The sequence below is a fragment of the Myotis lucifugus genome, unplaced genomic scaffold (genome assembly GCF_000147115.1).
Source record: "Myotis lucifugus unplaced genomic scaffold, Myoluc2.0 scaffold_157, whole genome shotgun sequence".
In the NCBI taxonomy this organism is placed as follows: Eukaryota; Metazoa; Chordata; class Mammalia; order Chiroptera; family Vespertilionidae; genus Myotis; species Myotis lucifugus.
The window spans coordinates 832969-852409 of NW_005871205.1; the positions used below are offsets into that span (position 1 = coordinate 832969).

The following is a 19441-nucleotide window of genomic DNA, read 5'->3' on the forward strand; positions in this document are numbered from 1 at the left end:
AGGAGCAGCCGGGACCACAGAGGTGGTGGAGAGATGGCCCTCAGCAGTATCCAGCCTTCCTTCGTGACCCCAGTGAGTTCCCAGGCAGTGGGCACAGGCGATGCTGCAGGGCCGAGCTGGCTGCCTTGCCAGGGAAGCCGCTCTGGGTCTCTGAGGAAACCAGGCTGGGGTGGCAGAGGGTGCATGGGGGGCAGACATGCCCGATGGGGCAATCCTGACACAACCTCTGCCCCAGGCCGGTCTCACCTGCCTCTCAGGACCGAGGGATGACAATCACCTGCATTGGGGCATTGCACAGATGGCGCTGAGCTCCCTCTGGGCGCCTGTCCTGTCCTGGGTGCTGAGGGGAGAAGGGCACAGGTCAGCCCCGGGAGAGTGGGGCTTTGTTGGAATGAAAGGGGAGGCCAGCAGGACTTCCCAGGGAGCCCAGCAGCCCGGCTTGGGCACTGACTTAGGAGATGGCTTCCCTGGATCAGCTGTTTCCTAGCTCGGTGACCGCAGGCGAGCTGCTTTTTCCTCTCTGGGCCTCAGTTTCCACATCTGTAAAAAAGGGACAATCCTAGCCTCAGAACCCTTAGCCTGATTCACTCTGGGACACAGGACATTCTGAGGTTTCTGTGGGTGGACAGATAAGAAGCTCGGTGTAAAACTCTTGTTTGTCTGTTATGTGCACCTGTAAATACTGTACATAAAAGTGTCTGCTAATGGCTCTTTTCTTTCTCTTTGTGGCTCAGTTTAATTTGTTTAAAGATGGGGGCCTATCCCCCTTAGCTGGGGGCCCAGCTGCTTGTGGAGGACTGAACCCTTAGCAGGGATTGCAGGAGCTTCCCAGCAGCTGCCAAGAGTTCTTTATCTCAGGGACCCTCCCTGCTTCCCTCTCAAGGCATCTGCTGCCCAAGACGCTTGGCTAGAGTAAGAAAATCGGTCCGTCTTTTCTGTTTGAGAACTCCCTGCAAGTTCCTGTCTGTCTATAATGTAACTTTGATTATAGATATTCTTTGCTTAGTTTCTCATCTTTTGGGGAGTCAGCTGGCTGTTCGCTGTTGGATCCTCTGTCTCTGCTGTTGGGGCTTCGTGCCACTCAGGCCTTAAAAAGGTCATTCGCTGCGCCAGTTGGTATGAAATAAGATTCTAAGGCTAAAGTCCCCGTCCCTCCTTTTGAGTACTCTTTGTTTTACTTTAGTGATTATTTTTGTTTCTGTTTTGAAATGGGATAAGATCTCTTTTGATATAGAGGCTTTCACGTTGTTACATCATAAGGATTCTACTCAGAAAGAAAAATATAGGGAATAAATCTTTTAAATGCCCCAAGTCTTTCTCCTAGACTCTTTTTTTTTTTTTTTTTTTAGTTTTATTCATTTCAAACGGGCCGGATCCGGCCCGTGGACCGTAGTTTGCCCACAGCTGCTCTAGAGGGTTGGAGCTACAGAAGTACCCTCAAGCAGGCTGCCAAAGCTGCAGCAGGGGCCACTCCCATCATATGTAGATATATATCCTATATAATAAAAGGCTAATATGCAAATTGTCCTTTGACCAGGAGTTCAACCAAGGGGCAGGGCCGGCCTGCCAATCGCCGAGGCCCCTTCCCCAGCCAGCCCCGCCCCACCCCCGATCGGCCCCTCCCATCCCAATCGGGAGCAGGGCTGGCCAGCCCTCACCCATGCACGAATTCGTGCACCCGGCCTCTAGTCCTATATAATAAAAGCCTAATATGCTAAGTGTCTGGTTGACCAGTCAGCTGTTTAAACAATCAAAGCATAATATGCTAATAATATGGTAAGGCTGTTCAACTGCTCGCTATGATGTGCACTGACCACTAGGGGGCAGAAGCTCCTACTGGTAGGTTAGCTTGCTGCTGGGGTCTGGCCAATTGGGACTGATTGAGATGGGCCGGGCATGCCCTGGAGCCCTCCCACAGTTCCTCCCTGGCTGGCCAACCTCCTGTGTTCCTCCCGGGCCCTGATCATGCACTGGTGGGGTCCCTTAGCCTAGCCTGCACCTTCTCACAATCCGGGACCCCTCGGGGAATGTCTAAGAGCCAGTTTCAGCCCAATCCTGCAGGTCAGGCCAAGGAACCCCACTGGTGCACGAATTCGTGCATCGGGTCTCTAGTCTAGTCTATATATATAAAAGCCTAAGCGACTGTTACAGTGGAATGACCAGAACGACTGGTTGCTATGGTGTGCACTGACCACCAGGGGGCAGACACTCAACACAGGAGCTTCCCCCTGGTGGTCAGTGTGCTCCCACAAGGGGAGCACCGCTCAGCCAGAAGACAGGCTCACGGCTGGCAAGTGCAGCTGCCATGGCGGGAGCCTCTCTCAACTCTGTGGCAGCACTATTGAGCGGCGGCAGCAGGTGCAGCAGGCCAGGATGAGTGTAAGCGGCATGGTCCCTAGCCCCGATTCAGGCTCTTCCCTGGCTGCCTGCTGCTTGGTGCACTGCTACATCCCTCGGAAGATGTCCGACTGCCAGTTTAGGCAGTCAGAGATCCCTCCAGGGGCCCCGGACTGCAAGAGGGATGTCCGACTGCCAGCTTAGGCCCGATCCTGGTGCCGTTCTCTGTAGAAGGCAGTCGGTCTGAACAACTCAGTGACTCAGGGAAGCGCAGGGAACTCAGGGTGAGCCTGCCTCCGTGCTTGACTCACCCACTCAATGGTGTTTGCAGGCCAGACTGTGGTGGCTCAGCCTGTGCACGTGCAGTAGTTGCTGAAGCTCAAGCAGCAGGCTGTGCAGCAGCAGAAGGCCATCCAGCCACAAACTGGCAGTCAGACAGTCCCCAAGGGATCCCAAACTGCGAGAGGGTGCAGGCTGGGCTGAGAGACCCCTCACCTCCAGTGCATGATTTCGTGCATCGGGCCTCTAATAACTATATATATGGTTTTTTTTTACACTAAAGCCACTGGAGGCCGGGAGTTGCTGCAGTCCTGGAACCAGCCACAGGGCCTGATATCTGCCTTGTCCCCCTGCTACTTCTCCAGGCTCCTAAAAATTGTCAAGGCGTTATCCCTGTTACAAAATTTGCCAGAAAAATGGCTTGGATAATAATGGACTTTAACATCTTATAAAATTATTAAGACATAATAAATAAACACAACTAAAATGAAGGGTTTTTCTGAAACTTCCTATATCTAAACATAATTTCCCAAGGTCTTTAATAACTTGGAACTTTAGAGTTTTACTGGGTTAAATAATAAAAATTATTAAATATTTAGATATTTTAGGATAATGAATTACTGAAATATACCATCTCCCAAAAAAATGTATATGCACTATAATAGCTGACAGAACAATTTTGGAAATAAAATGTATTTTACTAAACACTGCCTTTAAAATTATTCAAAGTGTGTGTATACATTTTTGTATATTAATTAATTATTAATTAATCTGAATTTGCCTACTTTTGGCTTCTTGCAGGAAAGCTAAAAAAAATGGATTTAAATCTGTTAACAAATATATCTTATATTTTATTTTTAAAATATCTCTTTAAAATTTGAGTATGTTTACCAATAAAAAACCTGTTTCTAGAAACTATAAAATATATTTGCCAATCTGAGACATGATAATAACTTACTTGTCACTAAAACGGTCAAGGTTTCTAAAAGGTAAGTTCAATTAAAGTTTAAAAATTATGTAATTTTTAAAAATTAAAAATACATGATTCTAAAATTAACTATTTCTATATAAATTTATAAAAAAACTAAAAGAATTGCAGAGGGTCTATATAAACTGAAAAATTTATAGAAAAAAATACACTAAATAATAAAATTTAATTAAATAAATAAATCTAGAGTAAACTGATACAGAATTTATTTGGCTCTTGTCAAGTCTGTTCAATGGAGAAAAGTTTTTCCTATGTGTGCCTAGGAAATAAAGGTCTCATACATTGTTCCAACAGTTATATGTTATGTTATATTGGCCAGGTACCTCATTACTGAAAAACCCATCTTCTTAATCATGAAAACTGAAGTTTTATTAGCCTGTGTTTGTGGTTACTACCTTTTGTTGTCACTTGAGAATATATTAATAATTTAATATTTTTCATAATAATATATAATCTTTTGGTCAAATATATATACACATACTATATTTTTATTTTTTAAAACAGATCAAGGCCAGGTCACACGTTGACTGAGTTGCTGTACTTGAACACTGACCTGCCTCCGGGAGTTTGCCTTAGGAATGCTGACCATTCTCTGGTCCCAGGAATAGGCTGAGCTATTTGTATCATCATAAAAAACTAGCCACATTATCATCAGAATTCAACTCCCGAAGGGCAGACTGCAGAACTGCAGACCCTCCGCTCTCCTTTTCCCTGTGATACTTCCATCGGCACTTAAAACAGGGCCTTGGAGTCCAGACAAAAAAGACAATGGGTGTAGTCCAATTGAATTCACCTCCCTCTTCCTCCAACGTGTGCCAGGAAGAGCCCCCGGCCTGGCTGTTCTGAGGACCAGCTGAACACCACGAGGGTCTGCCCTGAGGGCCTCAGCCCCATTCCTTGCCAAGCCCTGCGGGCCTTATCTGGCCCAGCCTCCTCAGAGGCCAGGGTGGAAGCTGGGACCACACCCAGGACAGGACTCGCTGTTTGGAGGGAGAAGCCCTCAGGGAGCCAGGAGCCAGGAGGTCTGTGCTTCATCCTGAGAAGCAGCCTGTGTGGGGCTTCACAGCGTGGGTGCTGGACCCACACCCACCCTATTACTGACCAGCTGGGTGGCTTTGGGCAAGTTACCAGACCTTCTGTGCTCAGTCTCCCCATCTGTAGGGGTGGCCCTGATAATGGCCAGGGCTGTTGCCAGGACAACTAGGAACAGCCAGGGAAATGGGCCCAGAAGCACCTCAGAACCCTTGGGGCAGCAGCCTCTTTGCCTGAAAGGCTCCCACTGGCCCTGCAGTGAGCCCCCTGTGCCAGCTGTGGCTGGGTGCCCGCTGGGGACACTGTGCCTCCAGAAGGAGGCTGTGCATCCTGTGGCCTGGGGGCCAGGCTCTGCTGTCTGAGCCTCCAGAGAGGAAGAGGAGGAAAGAGTCCTCAGCCTCCAGGCCTGGCCAGGAGCTGAGAGCAAGCTCTGACCCAGCAGAGGGGTTAATCCATCTAAATTAATTCATTCGTCCAGGTTAGAGGTGAGAGGACACTGTTCCTTTAGATGAGAGACATGGTGTCTACTTTGTCATGGTCTCTGCCACTCCCTATTGCCCCTACCTGACCATCTCCCTCCTACACATCACCTGCCTGGCTCCTATAAGCATTTCAGTTCTGTAGGGAGCTGGCTTAAAGGAGAAGTTAGAGAAGACGTTAACTACTAGAGAAATGTGAAGATTGACTAGGAGCTGGTAGTTATCTGCTAAGTAATGCAGGTTAAGATCACATCAGATAAAAGGCATCCTGAGGTTAGCTTTAAAAGGTCAAGAAACCAATGTGAAATTTTGCTCAGAGAGACCAAGAGGGAAGGGTGTGGTAGAGACACCTACTATCTGCCAGTCTCTTCCCCAGCCCTTTTCTCACTAACTCATTGATCTTACGCAGAAGGTCAGATGTACCCCTATGTTACAGATGAGGAAACTGAGGCAAAAGAGGTGACATAAGCTCCCTGAGGTCACCCAGGAAATGAGCAGCAGAATTAGGCTCCAAACCTGGATGATGCCTGGCTCTAAAACGATGCAAGCCTCACCATAAGCATTGTCCTTTCAGGTGGCCGGGGAAGGGATTTAACAAAACGGGCTCTATGGGGCCGAGGAGGAGTGCAGACACCTCACTAGGGCCTCGGAGGTTGCCAGGGCCTGGGGAGGGACTGGGGAGCAGGAGCAGGAGAGGATACAGAGCATCCAGGTGCTACCTGAGGTGGCTGGGAGGGCAAAGGTCATGGTCCCCACCGTTCTATGGTGGGGTGGGCAGGAGGATGCCTTCTTCTTGGCCTTCTCAGGGAGCAGAAGTCTGCAACCAGGGCCCTGGGGCCTTTGCCAGGAGCCCCTCTCACTACCCTGGTTCCTTCCCCTCTCGGGGTCATGTTTGTGCTACTTCCTCCTCTTGAAAGCTGCTACTTCCTCCTAAGAGAGGTCAGCTCAGGGTTACATCGTCTCAGAGCCCTGCGGTCTCCTTATCAGTCTCAGAATGAATGTGTGACTCCCCAGATTCAGGTCCGTCTGCTTCCTCACCGGTGGGAAGATCCATGAGACTAGGACTCCATATTTGCAATTCAAGCTGAATCTGGCCCCTGGCATGGTGCCTGACACACCAGGCGGCCACTAGCAAGTGCCAGAGGGAACGGACAGGAGCAGGGCCCTAACTGACTGCCTTCTTCTCTCTACAGTCACTTGCCATTGAAGGGGGTCTCCAGTATGGATATGTGATCACTATCCAAGGAACTGTTCTTAACTCCAATGGAACCAGGTACCTGAAACTGTTATTTCCGCCAGCCTTGCCCCTTAGGAAACCATGGCGCCTGTCAGCTCAGGCTGGCTCACCCAACACTGTCCAAGCTGCCTGTGCCTGGCTCAGGGGACGCTGAAGAGTAGGGCCCGGTCCCTGCCAACACTGCATAGTACCCCTGCTCTCTGCCAATAGCATCTGCACGCCATTAACATAGATTACCCATAGACACAGGGAGAGCATGAGCTCACAGTCTTGGGACAGCCCAGGGGCAGATCTTTATGGTCTAGGATTGAACTTTGCACGCAAAGACCCAGAGATGCAAAAATAACGCCTCCTTTACTTCCCAGAACGGCCTTCCTTTACTCCGTGGCCCCTATTTGGCTGATGTGGAAATATTTAAACTTGGCCTCAGATGTAATTTGATCTCTTTCTGTTTCAAGTTCATTCCTAGAAAATACTAAGGCAATTCAAAATACAAACATCTCCTGGGCACTGTCTCCCACCCAAGAGGGGACTTTGGGGCACAGGGAAAACTTTCACATCTTCTCAGAGGCCGAGCGCCCTCCAAGGCTCGCACAGCCCTGGCTGCCCTTGCTGAGGTCCAGGTGGTGTGGAGGTGAGGGGCTCTTGCCTGATTTGGGTGGGGCCCTCCCACCTGGTGGCTGCCTGCTGGATGACCACAAAGGGAAAGACACATCCAGAGATATTTCAGAAACGATAGTCTCCACGTAAAGAGGAATCTGGACTCCGTTTTCTGGTTCCAGAGTCAGTGGGAGCCTCCTTTCCTTTTCGTGTCCCCAGAGGGAGGGCTGGCTGGGCTCTGGGCCAGGGGACTTCCCTGCTGGCTGAGGGCCCACAGAGGGAGCTGGTATTGAGGAGGCACCCAGAGCTCCGTCTCCTCCACAGGGACACCAAATGGGCTCTGCAGGAATTGAACAGAATATCTATTAGGGCCACCTCTGGGCTTGGTACAGTGCCTGGCCCTGTGGGGGAAACAGAAAACATGAAAGCAGGGGCCTTCCCTGAGTGCTGTGCATTAGCTGGGGACAGCAGAGTGACCCCAAGAAGCAGGCTGTGAACCATGCTCATGCTGAAGTTGGGGAAGGCTGGAGGAGACAGTGACTCATCGGTGAGAACCTCGGATTGGGGCTGGTTTTAGGCCATGTGTCTGGGAAAAGGCAGAACAAACATTTATTGTGGCCCTTTTGTGAGCCTGGCTCCTTGGAAGTTTCTTTTTTTTTTCTTTTCTTTTTAAATTTTTTTTGGTTCATCCTTGCTCAAGGATTTTTTTTTTTCACATTGATTTTTAGAGAGAGTGGAAGGAAGGGGGAGAGACAGAGAAAGAGAAACATGTATGTGAGAGAGGCACATCAATTGGTTGCCTCCCTCACATTCCCCAACAGGTCCAGGGGTCAAGCCTATAATGGAGGCATGTGCCCTTGACAGGAATCAAACCCCGGACCCTTTCATTATCGGTTGGATGCTCTATCCACTGAGCCAAAGAGGCTAAGCCTCTTTTTTAAAAAAGTATATTTTTATTGATTTTAGAGCTGAAGGGAGAGGGAGATGGAGATAAAAACATCAACGATGTGAGAGAATCATTGATTGGATGGCCTCCTACTGGGAACTGAGCCTGCAACCTGACTTGTATCCTGACCAGGAATCCTGGTTCATAGACTGATGCTCAACCACTGAGCACACTGCCTGGGCTGGACGGTTCTTTTGTTTTAATTCCTCACCTTAGAACCCAAAGGAAGTTTTGAAGGTGAAAGCTTCCTTCTGAGGAGAGAGACAGGAATGAATATCCACTTACATGGGGCTTTCTGAACACAGCCTCATTAGTCATCCCCAAAGGAAGGGAGTCACCCCCTTTCCTGGGTTCAGTGAGGCCACAGTAGCATGGCTCTGAGTCATTCCCAAATGACAAACGGTACCAGCGGGGGCCAGGGTCCAGGCCTATGAACGTTAGGGCACCACTCCACACCTCATGTGTGGGACACACACCAACCTCCGATGAGGGACAGACACACATCCCGGAAGTTCTGCCTGGAGAACCAATATTCATTCCATGCCTCCCCTGCTAGACACCGTCTTTGTGAATCATAGTAACCTCCATCTTATGTAAAAACTGCTGTTTGAAATTTTAACCCTGCTATTCTGGCTTCTGTAAACGCTTGCTTGCTTAAATAATAGGCAAAATAAGACTAATCCCCATTCCAGAGAGGCCATAAACTATGCCCTAGACAGAGTTGTCAGCGCTGGCTTCAGGCCAGGCCTTGAGATACAGTCTCATGGCCCCTTCCCAGCACACAGGCCTTCTTTCTCAGAAGGCCCGGAAGTCTCATTCTGTCATAGTGTAAATCAGAAGACACCTTAATCAATAAGCCAAATTTATCTGGAGTCCTGTTCATGTTCACTAGCTCTAGTGGGCCCCGAGGAAGTCTTTCTTCTCAAATTTTGGGGCCCAATATGATGGAAGTCTTTCCTATTTATATGTTTTCAGTTCTTTGTTTTCCAAATTTGAAATGAGACTTCCGGACCTTCTGAGAAAAAGTCCTGTGTGCTGGGACAGGCCGTGAGACCATATCGGAAGGCCTGGCCTGGCGCCAGCACTGACAGCTCTGTCTGGGGCAGAGTTTACGGCCTCTCTAGAGTGGGGAGTAGTCTTATTTTCCCTATTATTTAAGCAAGAAAATGTTTACAGAAGCCAGAATAGCAGAGTTAAAATTTTAAACAGCAGTTCTTACCAAGATGTAGGTTACTATGCTCCAATTCCAAATTTGGAAGACAAAGGACTGAAAAAAGTATAAATAGGGAGAGCTTCCTCCATGTTTTTGCTTAGACTTGCGAAACAATATTCCAGCAGTGGTTCTCAACCTGTGGGTCGCGACCCCTGAAAATACATCCTGCATATTAGATATTTGCATTATGATTCGTAACAGTAGCAAAATTACAGTTATGAAGTAGCAACGAAAATAATGTTATGGTTGGGAGTCACCACAACATGAGGAACTGTATTAAAGGGTCGCAGCATTAGGAAGGTTGAGAACCACTTAGAGCAGCGATTCTCAACCTGTGGGTCGCAACCCCTATGGCGGTCGAACGAACCTTTCACAGGGGTCGCTTAAGACTATCCTGCATATCAGATATTTACATTATGATTCATAACAGTAGCAACATTACAGTTATAAAGTAGCAACGAAAATAATTTTATGGTTGGGGGTCACACCATGAGGAACTTTATTAAAGGGCCAGAAGGTTGAGAACCACTGCCCCACAGGTGTAATAAAGGACTACAAAATTTGGCTTATTAAGGCGTCTCACGTCAGCTCGCTGATTTACAATACAGTGGGGCCTTGACTTACGAGTTTAATTCGTTCTGAGACTGAGCTCGTTAAGGAGCTCGTTAACTCAAATTACTCTATCAACTCAATGCAAAAAATCGGCGAGAGACAGCTGGTATCTCAAAAAACTCGTTAGTTGGGACACTCGTAAGTCAAGGCCCCACTGTATAACATTTGTAGGTAAACCCCATCAATGTCACGTTCTCTCCATTTGTTCTCTTCCTTCCTAACTGAGCAGCCGTGGGCTGGCCTCTAACCAGTGCCCACCGGGCATGAGAGGCTCTTGCTTCTGGGCATGTTCCTGGATTTGCATCTTCATGCAAATGTGCAGTTTCCGGGACCCAGGCTTCCTGAGGCTCGAGTCCACATTGTTCTTTACCCAGTTCCTGCTTATTTTTGGAAAGTCACGCTGGAAAGGGCAAAATCCAATAATTACACAAAACACACTAAGGGCCAACTAGGTAAACACAGAGGAAGGCAGCACAGTGGGATGGATGCCACCTGCCACAGGTTGTATGCAAGTTGCCAGGCACACATGGAAGTCAGAGGCCCCAGGCCCTCCTGCTCCTATCATTGGGAATTAACCAGAACGCTGTCTGATTTCCGTCACCTAGGTTTGCTGTGGACTTTAAAATTGGCTCCAGTGACTCTGAGATTGCCTTCCACTTCAACCCTCGGTTTGAGAACGGCGGGTATGTGGTCTGTAACACCAAGCAGAAAGGGTGGTGGGGAACGGAGGAGAGGACGATGATGAATCCCTTCCACATGGGGAAGCCCTTTGAGATCCGCATCCTGGTGGAGAGCGCCATGTTCCAGGTGAGCAGGATTTTCCTCCCTCCTTCCCTCTCTCCCTCCCACTGCCTGTCCCCCTGCTCTATTGTAACCAGACAACCAAAGTGTCCAAGCTGCCTGTCACTACTTCAGCCAATTCAGCAGAGACAGGGTTGAATCATAATGAGTGTTTATTCCGATACCACCAGCAGTATGGGGAGAGCCGCAGGTCATGCACAAAGATCTGCTCTGCATCCCACCAGAAGCCCGCGGCTTATATTGGGTAAAAGGACAAAGGATTGATGGGGAAATAGCCGAAGGGGATGCCAAATGGGCAGTTAACAGGTAAGCAGGCTGGAGATGTGCAAAGGCCTGCAGGTGTGGTAAAGGGCTGGGGATCTTCAAAGGGCTAGTGATACGCAAGGACTGGGGCCTTCAAAGAGCTGGTAGCTCTGGTTTCTGCAACAAAGTTGTTCATCTTTCCATGATAATAGGCAGCTCCACATAAGGAGGATGGGCTGCATTTCCAGGTGAGTCCCCAGGTCCCAAAGGCAACTGCCAGCCAGGTTAGAATGTGCCTTCTTTAATCAGAATAAAACAATCACAGGTAACAGAGCATGAGTAATCTGTCTTACAATTCTAGGTGGTCCCAGCATTCCATTACTGCCCTTATCACTATCAGGCGAGGAGAAAAGCCTTTAAATAATTACCCAGGCAATGCCATTATACAGAAAACAGGACTTCACACTCTTTACCTGCATCTACAGGGGCACCTGTTGCTTCTGTTACTAGGAAATAAGAACTAGATTACTTGCCCTCCCCACCCACCCCGGGCTTTTTGGCCTCGGGTTCCAGGTGACTTCCATCCTCTGCTGCAGCCTGCCCGCTCCAGGTCCTTGACAGCATTTGTTTTTGGTGATGCTGTGGCAGCCCTTCTGCAGGCCCAGGGGCGGCTCAGGGCTGCATGGTGTGGTCATTGCTCCTGCAGGCAGAGCAGTGCTGCTGGGCCCGGGGACAGGGATGACTGTGCCTGTGCTTCTCTGTGTGAACGGGATGCTCCCAGGCCTCAATGTGCACCCTGAGGTGCCCTCTCCTCTGCTCCCATGAGCACTTTATGCATTTAAATGCGCATATTGAAATGGCATCCCAGGTGAGCTGAGAAAGACAAACCTAGAGCAATAAACAAACAAGAACTCAGAAGCCAAAACTAGAGCCAAGTGGTGACTGGGTTTGGCTGCACTTTGGATCACATGTGTGTTCCTCTACCTGGAGCAGCTCTGAAGGCTGGGCCCCACCTACAGGGGATGGAGGTGAAAACCAAACAGGCCTTAATTTCTAGAAGCAGGGGTCCTAGGGCTCAGGTGTTCTCCCTGCCCTGGTCTGGGTCCCCTCTCCTGAAATATGTGCTCCTGTTGACAGGTGACGGTGAATGGAGCTGCCTTTTATCAGTATGTACACCGCGTGCCCTTCCACCGCGTGGACAACATCTCTGTCACCGGCGCCGTGGAGCTGACACACATCAGCTTCCAGGTCAGATTATCCAAATGGCACCTGTCCCAGGGGCTGGGTGCAGGGGCCAATCTACTCTGCCTAGGCCCTTAGGGTGGAGCAAAGGCTCCAGCCAATCTCTCACCCAGGTGACTCTGGAGATAGGACATACCTCTGGCTATCCCTGTCCCATCCTTCCTGTGTCACTGTCTCTGTCCAGAGCACCTGCCTCAGCCTGACTCCTTTTCCTCTTGCCTGTCCCGCTCTACTCCCAGCCTGGTTAGGAGGCCATGTGGTCCCAGAAAGAACCAGCTTGGGAATCACACTGAATCTAGCTCAGATCCCAGCTCTGCCATTGTCATCAGCTGTGGGATCTCACTCCCAGCCACAGTTTCCTCATCTGTACAAGGGGCATAGCCACAGCCTCCCCAGGAGGTATGTGTGGGCTCAATGAGGTGATACATGTCAGAGGTCACGTAATGGCCCGCATGGGCCCACACCAGGGTCTATTGGACCCTCTCTGTGTTTTCCAAGTTTTGAATGTGTTGCCAACATCTACAAGGTCAGGGGCAGGTTTGCATTGTGGAGCTGATGCTGGTGATGGCTGCACAACAGTGTGAAGGCACTGAATGAGCCCTCGGCTGTGCACTCTAAAATGGTGAAGGTGGTAAATTTTATGTGTATTTTACCAAAAATTTTCCAGGTGAGGCGATATCACATGGAAACGTGAATGTCTGGCTTTTTGTGAAAACTGGGAAGATGGGGTATGCCTGGCCCACATTCCCACAGGGCCCCAGGCGCCTGGAGTGGAGATGTTATTTCCACTTCGGTATTTGAGTGTGCTCCTGAGATGGGAAAGGCACACAGTAGGCGCACAGCAAATATGAGCTCCTCTCTCTTTGGTCCCATCTCTTACTCTCTCCCTCTCACCTACTCTGTCCCTGCCTGCCTGGCTTTCTCCCTCTTGTCCAGGCCCCTGCCTTTCCACTCTTCCTTGGCTCATTAAAGCTTCTCTTCACTCCATGTTGCCTTTTGTTTTTACAGGACGCCCGTGCAGTCTCTGTCCAGAGGATGCAGTTCTACCCCAGTCTCAGTGGCTCACCTGAGTCCAAAGAGTGGAAACCAAAAGTGAGCAGAACATGGACACCTGGGAGCTGAGCAGTCAGCAGGAAGGACAGGGGTCTGAGAGAGGCTACTTCCAGCCAGCAGGCAGCCAGGGCGTCTAAGCCCCATCATGCCCACCCACGGTTCCCTATCTCCATCCACCAGGCACCCAGGCCTGGGACCTGGGAGGCGTCCTTGGCTCTCCCCTCCCCTCCTTAATGTCCCCCCAGTGCACCAACGCCTCTCCTTCCTGAAGCCACTGCCTTCATCCAGGCAACCTGACCTCTCAGCCCTCTCTCCCCTCACACCCACCCACTGCCACAGTGACCTTCCCATAAGCAAATCTTATCTCATCCTCTTCATGCTTAAATCGCTTAAAGGCCCCAGGCTCAAATAAAGCTCCAACTCCCCAGCTGGATATGCAGAATTCTCCCCAGTCTTGCCCAGCCCACCTCCCAGCCTCCCACCTCACCCACGAAGACCCTCAGTCAACCTCCACTGCTCACTCCAGGCTCCTTCTGGCCACCACACTTTTGCATCTGCTGTCCTGGTGCCCAAAGTATCCTTTGCCACCTCACTCAGCCAGCCCCTAACTGCCCTTCAATGCTCTGCTTCCATGTGGCTCCTCAGGGGCATCTTCCCTGCCTGACAGGTTGCTGGATGCCCCACCCCCTCCCTGACCAGATGCACTTTTAACAGCTCTGTGCACGCCAGGCTCCATGTCCTGTTGTAACTGTACTTACATGTCTGTCTCCGTCACTCCACCCACTATTTCCCCCAAACCATAAGCTTGGAATAGTGACTTGTCCCTTTCTGTATCCCCAGCACTTTGTAGGGAATAGAGCAGGTGCCAAATCATTATTAGCCAAAATCTCATGAAGATGGAGGCTCCAGAGCAAAGTACAGAGACTGTAAGACAGGCTGTGGCCAGGCCTCCGCTAATGAGCCGGCATCACGTGCAGCGTCGCATCCCAGCCATCGCCCACGGGAGATGCCTCCTGTGTGGGGCCCAGCTGAGGCCTGTGCTCCCTCCTCCACCACAGGGTACAGAGGGGCATGTGCGCTGCCCTCGTCCCCATTTCAGAGAAGCAGCATGGCCAAGCTGGCACACCCTTGTGGAGGGTTTAAGTCCAGGCTGCTGTACCCAACAGTCTCCAAGTCTATATAACTCAGGGCTCTATTCCTTATGAAACACACACACACACACACACACACACACACACACACACACACACACACACAGTGTGATTAAAATAATATGTATTTTACAGAAATATATTCATCAAGGAATAACACAAGAAAAGCATAAACGGCACTCATGAGTTGACTTGGCTCTATTAGATGAGCTCAAATGTACAAGCCAATCTCTCCCCCAGGTGACTCTGTGGACATTCCTCTGGCTCCCTCATCCTACCACTCTTGCCTGTCCCTCTCTACTCCCACCTGGTTAGAAGGCCATGTGGTTCCAGAAAGAACCAGCTTGGGAGTCACACTGAGTCTAGCTCAGATCCCAGCTCTGCATTGTCATCAGCTGTGGGATCTCACACAGTGAGCCTGCCTCTCCCAGCCTCAGTTTCCTCATCTGTCAAGGGGCATAGCCACAGCCTCCCCAGGAGGTATGTGTGGGCTCAATGAGGTGATACATGTCAGAGGTCACCTAATGGCCCCCATGGGCCCACACCAGGGTCTATTGGACCCTCTCTGTGTTTTCAAAGTTTTGAATGTGTTGCCAACATCTACAAGGTCAGGAGCAGGTTTGCATTGTGGAGCTGATACTGGTGATGGCCCCACAACAGTGTGAAGGCACTGAATGCCCCTCGGCTGTGCACTCTAAAATGGTGAAGGTGGTAAATTTTAAGTGTATTTTACCAGGTCAGGTAAAATTTTCCAGGTCAGGTGATATCACATGGAAACCTGAATGTCTGGCTTTTTGTGAAAACTGGGAAGATTGGGGTATGCCTGGCCCACATTCCCACAGGGCCCCAGGCACCTGGAGTGGAGATGCTATTTCCACTTTCGGTATTTGAATGTGCTCCTGAGATGGGAAAGGCACACAGCGGGCCCGGAGCAAATATGAGCTCCTCTCCCTTTGGTCCTCATCTCTGTTATTTTCTCCCTCTTGCCTACTCTGTCTGTCCCTGCCTGCCTGGCTTCCTCCCTGTTGTCTGGGCCCCTGCCTTTCCAATCTTCCTTGAATCATTAGAGATACTTTTCACCCCATGGCACCTTTTGTTTTAACAGGATATTGGTGATGTCCCTATGGTGAAATGCTTGCAGAATACCTGTGACCTACCTGAGCCCAAGGAGCAGTAAGCAAAAGTGAGTTAAACAATGGAGAACCTGGGAGGCTGACTAGGCAGCAGGAAGGACAGGGGTCTGAGAGAGAAGCTAGTTCCAGCGAGGAGGTGGCAGGGCCTACAGGCCCTCCTATACCCATCCAAGGTTCCCAATCTCCATCCACCAGGCACCCAGGCCCCGGACCTGGGAGGCGTCCTCCATTCTTCCCTCCCTCCCTAATGTCCCTCCAGGGCACCAAGGCCTCTCCTTCCTGAAGCCACTGCCTTGGACTACGCCACCTGACTGCTCACCCCTCACCCCCTCACACCACCTCACTGCCACAGTGACCTTTCCAAAAGCAAATGTAATGGCATCCACTCCCTCCTTAAAAATGCTAAAGGCCCCGGGCTCAATAAACCCAAACTCCCCAGTTGGAGGAGCAGAATCCTCCCCAGTCTTGCCCAGCCCCCCTCCCAGTTCCCACCTCACCTACTAAGACCCTCCATCAGCCTCCACTGCTCACTCCAGGCTCCTTCCGGCCACCACGCTTTTGCATCTGCTGTCCTGGGGCCAGAGGACCCTTTGCCACCTCACCCAGCCAGCCCCTAACTGCCCTTCAATGCTCTGCTTCAATGTGGCTCCTCAGGGGCATCTTCCCTGCCTGGCAGGTTGCTGGATGCCCCACCCCCTCCCTGACCTGATGCACTTTTAACAGCTCTGTGCACGCCAGACACCATGTCCTGTTGTAACTGTATTTACATGTCTGTCTCCGTCACTCCACCTGTCCTTGCCCGAACACATGAGCTTGGAAGTGTGACTGGTTCCTTTGTGTATCTCCAGCACTTTGCACAGTGCCTGGAGTGCAGTAGGGACTGGGTCAATGAATGAGGGGTGTGGTTTGCACAGTCAGTAGAAGGGGAGACCAGTCAGGGCAAGAAGACCAGTCTGCTGGGTGGGGAGGGGCCTCGGGCAGGAAAAGCAGCAGGGCCTGGCCCTTCCTTGGCCACTTGAGCAGTGGGGGCAAGGGCTAGGGTGTCTCCCTACCCAGCTTCCTGTGGCCCATCACGGTGCATGGTGGGCCCCTGCCACCTGCCACACTGACTTTAGGATGGAGGAGCTCCAGGGAGCCTTTGCAGGGCAGCCTGACTTTGGCCCTGGCCTTGGGAGGACAGGGTATGCTGATACAACCAGACACAATGGGTACCATTTTGTATTTGATCGCTTGCTACCTGGACAGGCTTGGGCAAGGTGCTTAACCTCTCTGAGCCTGTTCTCTCACTGAGCAAAACTGAAGCTAACCCTGGTGCAGACACAGGCAGGATTCCTGCCCTGGGACCTCGGGCTGGAGGTTGTTGCTGTCTGCATCTGCTCTTCACCGCTGCCTTCCCTGTCCCTGCCCCAGCCCCTGCCCTCCCAGCCCTTCCTGGATCTGGGGCTTTTCTGGAGAAACTAAGCCCTTGTCTGCCCTGCTTCTGGCTGCAGCCATCCTGGAGTGGAGAAGGCCACTGGCTGGGCATAGCTTCCTCTGTCTGGGCAGCACCTGGGGCTCCAGCTGCCCAAATCCTACCATCTGAGGATGAGGGGGAGGGGTCAGTGCAGGCTGAAGCCCATGTTCAGTCCCCTCAGCAGAAAGGGAGCATCCCGGGCCTTCCCAACTCCCAGCCCGGGCCCACCCCTCATCTACCTCTTGACCCCATCCCCACCCTCCATTCAAGTCCACCTCAGGCTCCAGCCACCAGCTGGTCACTCCCCTGGGAGGTGGTCTCCTCAGCCCCTCCTCTTTCTCCAACCTTTATCTTTTTTTATTCAGCCTGTACCAACCCATCCCCCACTCCAGGAACGTGACCGTGATTGACACCTGCTGGTCTCTACCTTCTGAGCTTTTCCAGCTGGAAGCCCCCCTTTCCCAGTGCCCTTCAAATAAAGAGAGAAAGAAAACTCGGTGCTGGCACATACGCACAGCGTGATTGTGGTTTATTCAATGTGTTTGGAGACATGCTGGTGTCTGGGATCAGGGCGTCCTGGCCAAGGAGAGAGCATAGGGTCACTTTGATGGGGATGGGGGTGCAGATCCATTTCTGCTCTCAGTGGGTCCCCCAAAATCTCACAAGGTGTGGGAGAGAGCAGCCAGCCTCAGCTTTATGGACAGGATCTCTGACAGGAAACCTGATAACAGAGGTGAACCCAGGAAACAGCCCCAAGCTCCTGAGGTGGGCCAAGGGCTGGGCCAGAGCCTGGAGGGCCAGGACAGGGCCAGGAAGGCTGATGGCAGGGCCGGCTCATCAGAGCCCCGTGTCCCAGTGGGAGGAGGTGGCAGCTGGAGTCAGGAGGAGCTGACTCAGATGAAAGACTTGTGTGTGTGGTTCCACTGTGGGCCACCGGCACCAGGGGTTAGTGTGGTGGGGAAATGGTTCAGTGTGCGGGGCTCTGCCGGCCCCTGGGCCAGTGCTGAGGGACCCAGGTCCGTGCCCACTTCCTGCTAATCTCATGAAGAATCCAGGGCCTCAGGAACCAGGGTGCTGGCTCAAAGTGTAGTCCTGGAAGCAGCAGTATCTACAGCACCTGGGAGCTTGTTACAAATGCAGACTCTGGGGCCAGCCACAGACCTGAATCAGAGTCTACACTGGAAGGAGATCCCAGGAGGTTGCGTGTATAAAAGCATGAGAGTCACTGGTCCAGGTGACCGTGTTCTTGACCACCGTTGTTCTGATGATCTGAGGGACCCTGTAGGTTGGCATGTCCCCTTCACCCGCCCCCATCACCCCATCTGAGTAGGGAGGCCAGGGAGCCAATGAATCAGAGGCCAAACCCAAGCTGGGAGCCAGATTTTGCCAGTCCCCACTTAGCCCTGGCTGAGTGCCTTCCTGGTTCCCCCTGAGAGCAGGAAACATGGTTCAGTCCCTTCAGCAGCCTTCCCCGGGGAACATGCGTGTCCTTCACTCACCGCCATGCCCTTGACCCTTAGCCCCACCTCACGGGCTGTCATCCAGGTGCCCAATCGTTATTAGCCAAACTCTCATGAAGCTGGAGGCCCCAGAGCAAAACACAGAGACTGTAAGACAGCCTGTGCTCCGGCCTCCGCTAAAGAGCTGGCACCCCCCACCCATCGCCCACGGGGGATGCCTCCTGTATGGGGCTCAGGTGAGGCCTGTGCTCCCTCCCTCCATCCCGGGTTGTCAGAGGTGCATGTGTGCTGCCCGCCTATGCATTTCAGGTCAAGCTGGCACATCCCTTCAGCGGGGGAGGGGGTTTGTCCAGGCTGCTGCACCCAACAGTCTCCAAGTCTATATAACTTAGGGATGTTCCCCTTATAAAATACAACACACACACACACACACACACACACACACACACACAACGTGATTAAAATAAAATACATTTTGCCCTAACCGGTTTGGCTCAGTGGATAGAGCGTCAGCCTTTGGACTAAAGGGTCCCGGGTTCGATTCCGGTAAAGGGCATGTACCTTGGTTGTGGGCACATCCCCAGTAGGAGGTGTGCAGGAGGCAGCTGATCAATGTTTCTCTCTCATTGATGTTTCTAACTCTCTATCCCTCTCCTTTCCTCTCTGTAAAAAATCAATAAAATATATTTTAAAATAAAATAAAATGCATTTCATATAATTATCTCCATCAAGAGATCATACATGTAAGGCCTAAACAGCCTCAAGAGCTGACTAGGGTTTGCTTTTTAAAATACAAGGGCATAGGAAGAAACCAAGATGGCGGCATAGGTAAACACCGGAGATTGCTGCCTCACACAACCACTTCAAAAAAAACTAAAAGACATAATGGACATCATCCAGAACCACAGGAAGGCTGGCTGAGTGGAAATTGTACAACTAGAAGGAAAGAGAAAAGCATACTGAGACTCAGAGGACATGCGGTGCGGAAGTAAAATACAAAGGTGGGGAGGTGCATGCGGAGAGGGCTGGTGGCTGAGGACACGATTGTCTTTTTCAACCGGGAGGGAGTCTCAGGCTCTGAGCTCCAGTTCCAGGCGAGTCTCTGGGGACCCAGACTCATAAGGGAGAAATGGGACTGTCTGGCATTGGTTGGAACTCGAGGGCAGCTTTCTCTCAGAGGCA

The 19441-nt window shown here is 51.1% G+C and overlaps 1 protein-coding gene across 1 annotated transcript; it reads left to right on the plus strand.

Annotated features, from left to right (window-relative positions):
• Nucleotides 1-17300, plus strand: LOC106698281 (galectin-9C-like). Its single transcript, XM_014461551.2, has 7 exons — nucleotides 1-72; nucleotides 6309-6388; nucleotides 10329-10530; nucleotides 11905-12015; nucleotides 13018-13101; nucleotides 15319-15396; nucleotides 17165-17300. Exons 1-6 carry the CDS (start codon nucleotides 34-36, stop codon nucleotides 15388-15390), a joined length of 588 nt encoding a protein of 195 aa, XP_014317037.1. The 5' UTR covers nucleotides 1-33; the 3' UTR covers nucleotides 15391-15396; nucleotides 17165-17300.
• Nucleotides 17301-19441: the final 2141 nt, after the last annotated feature.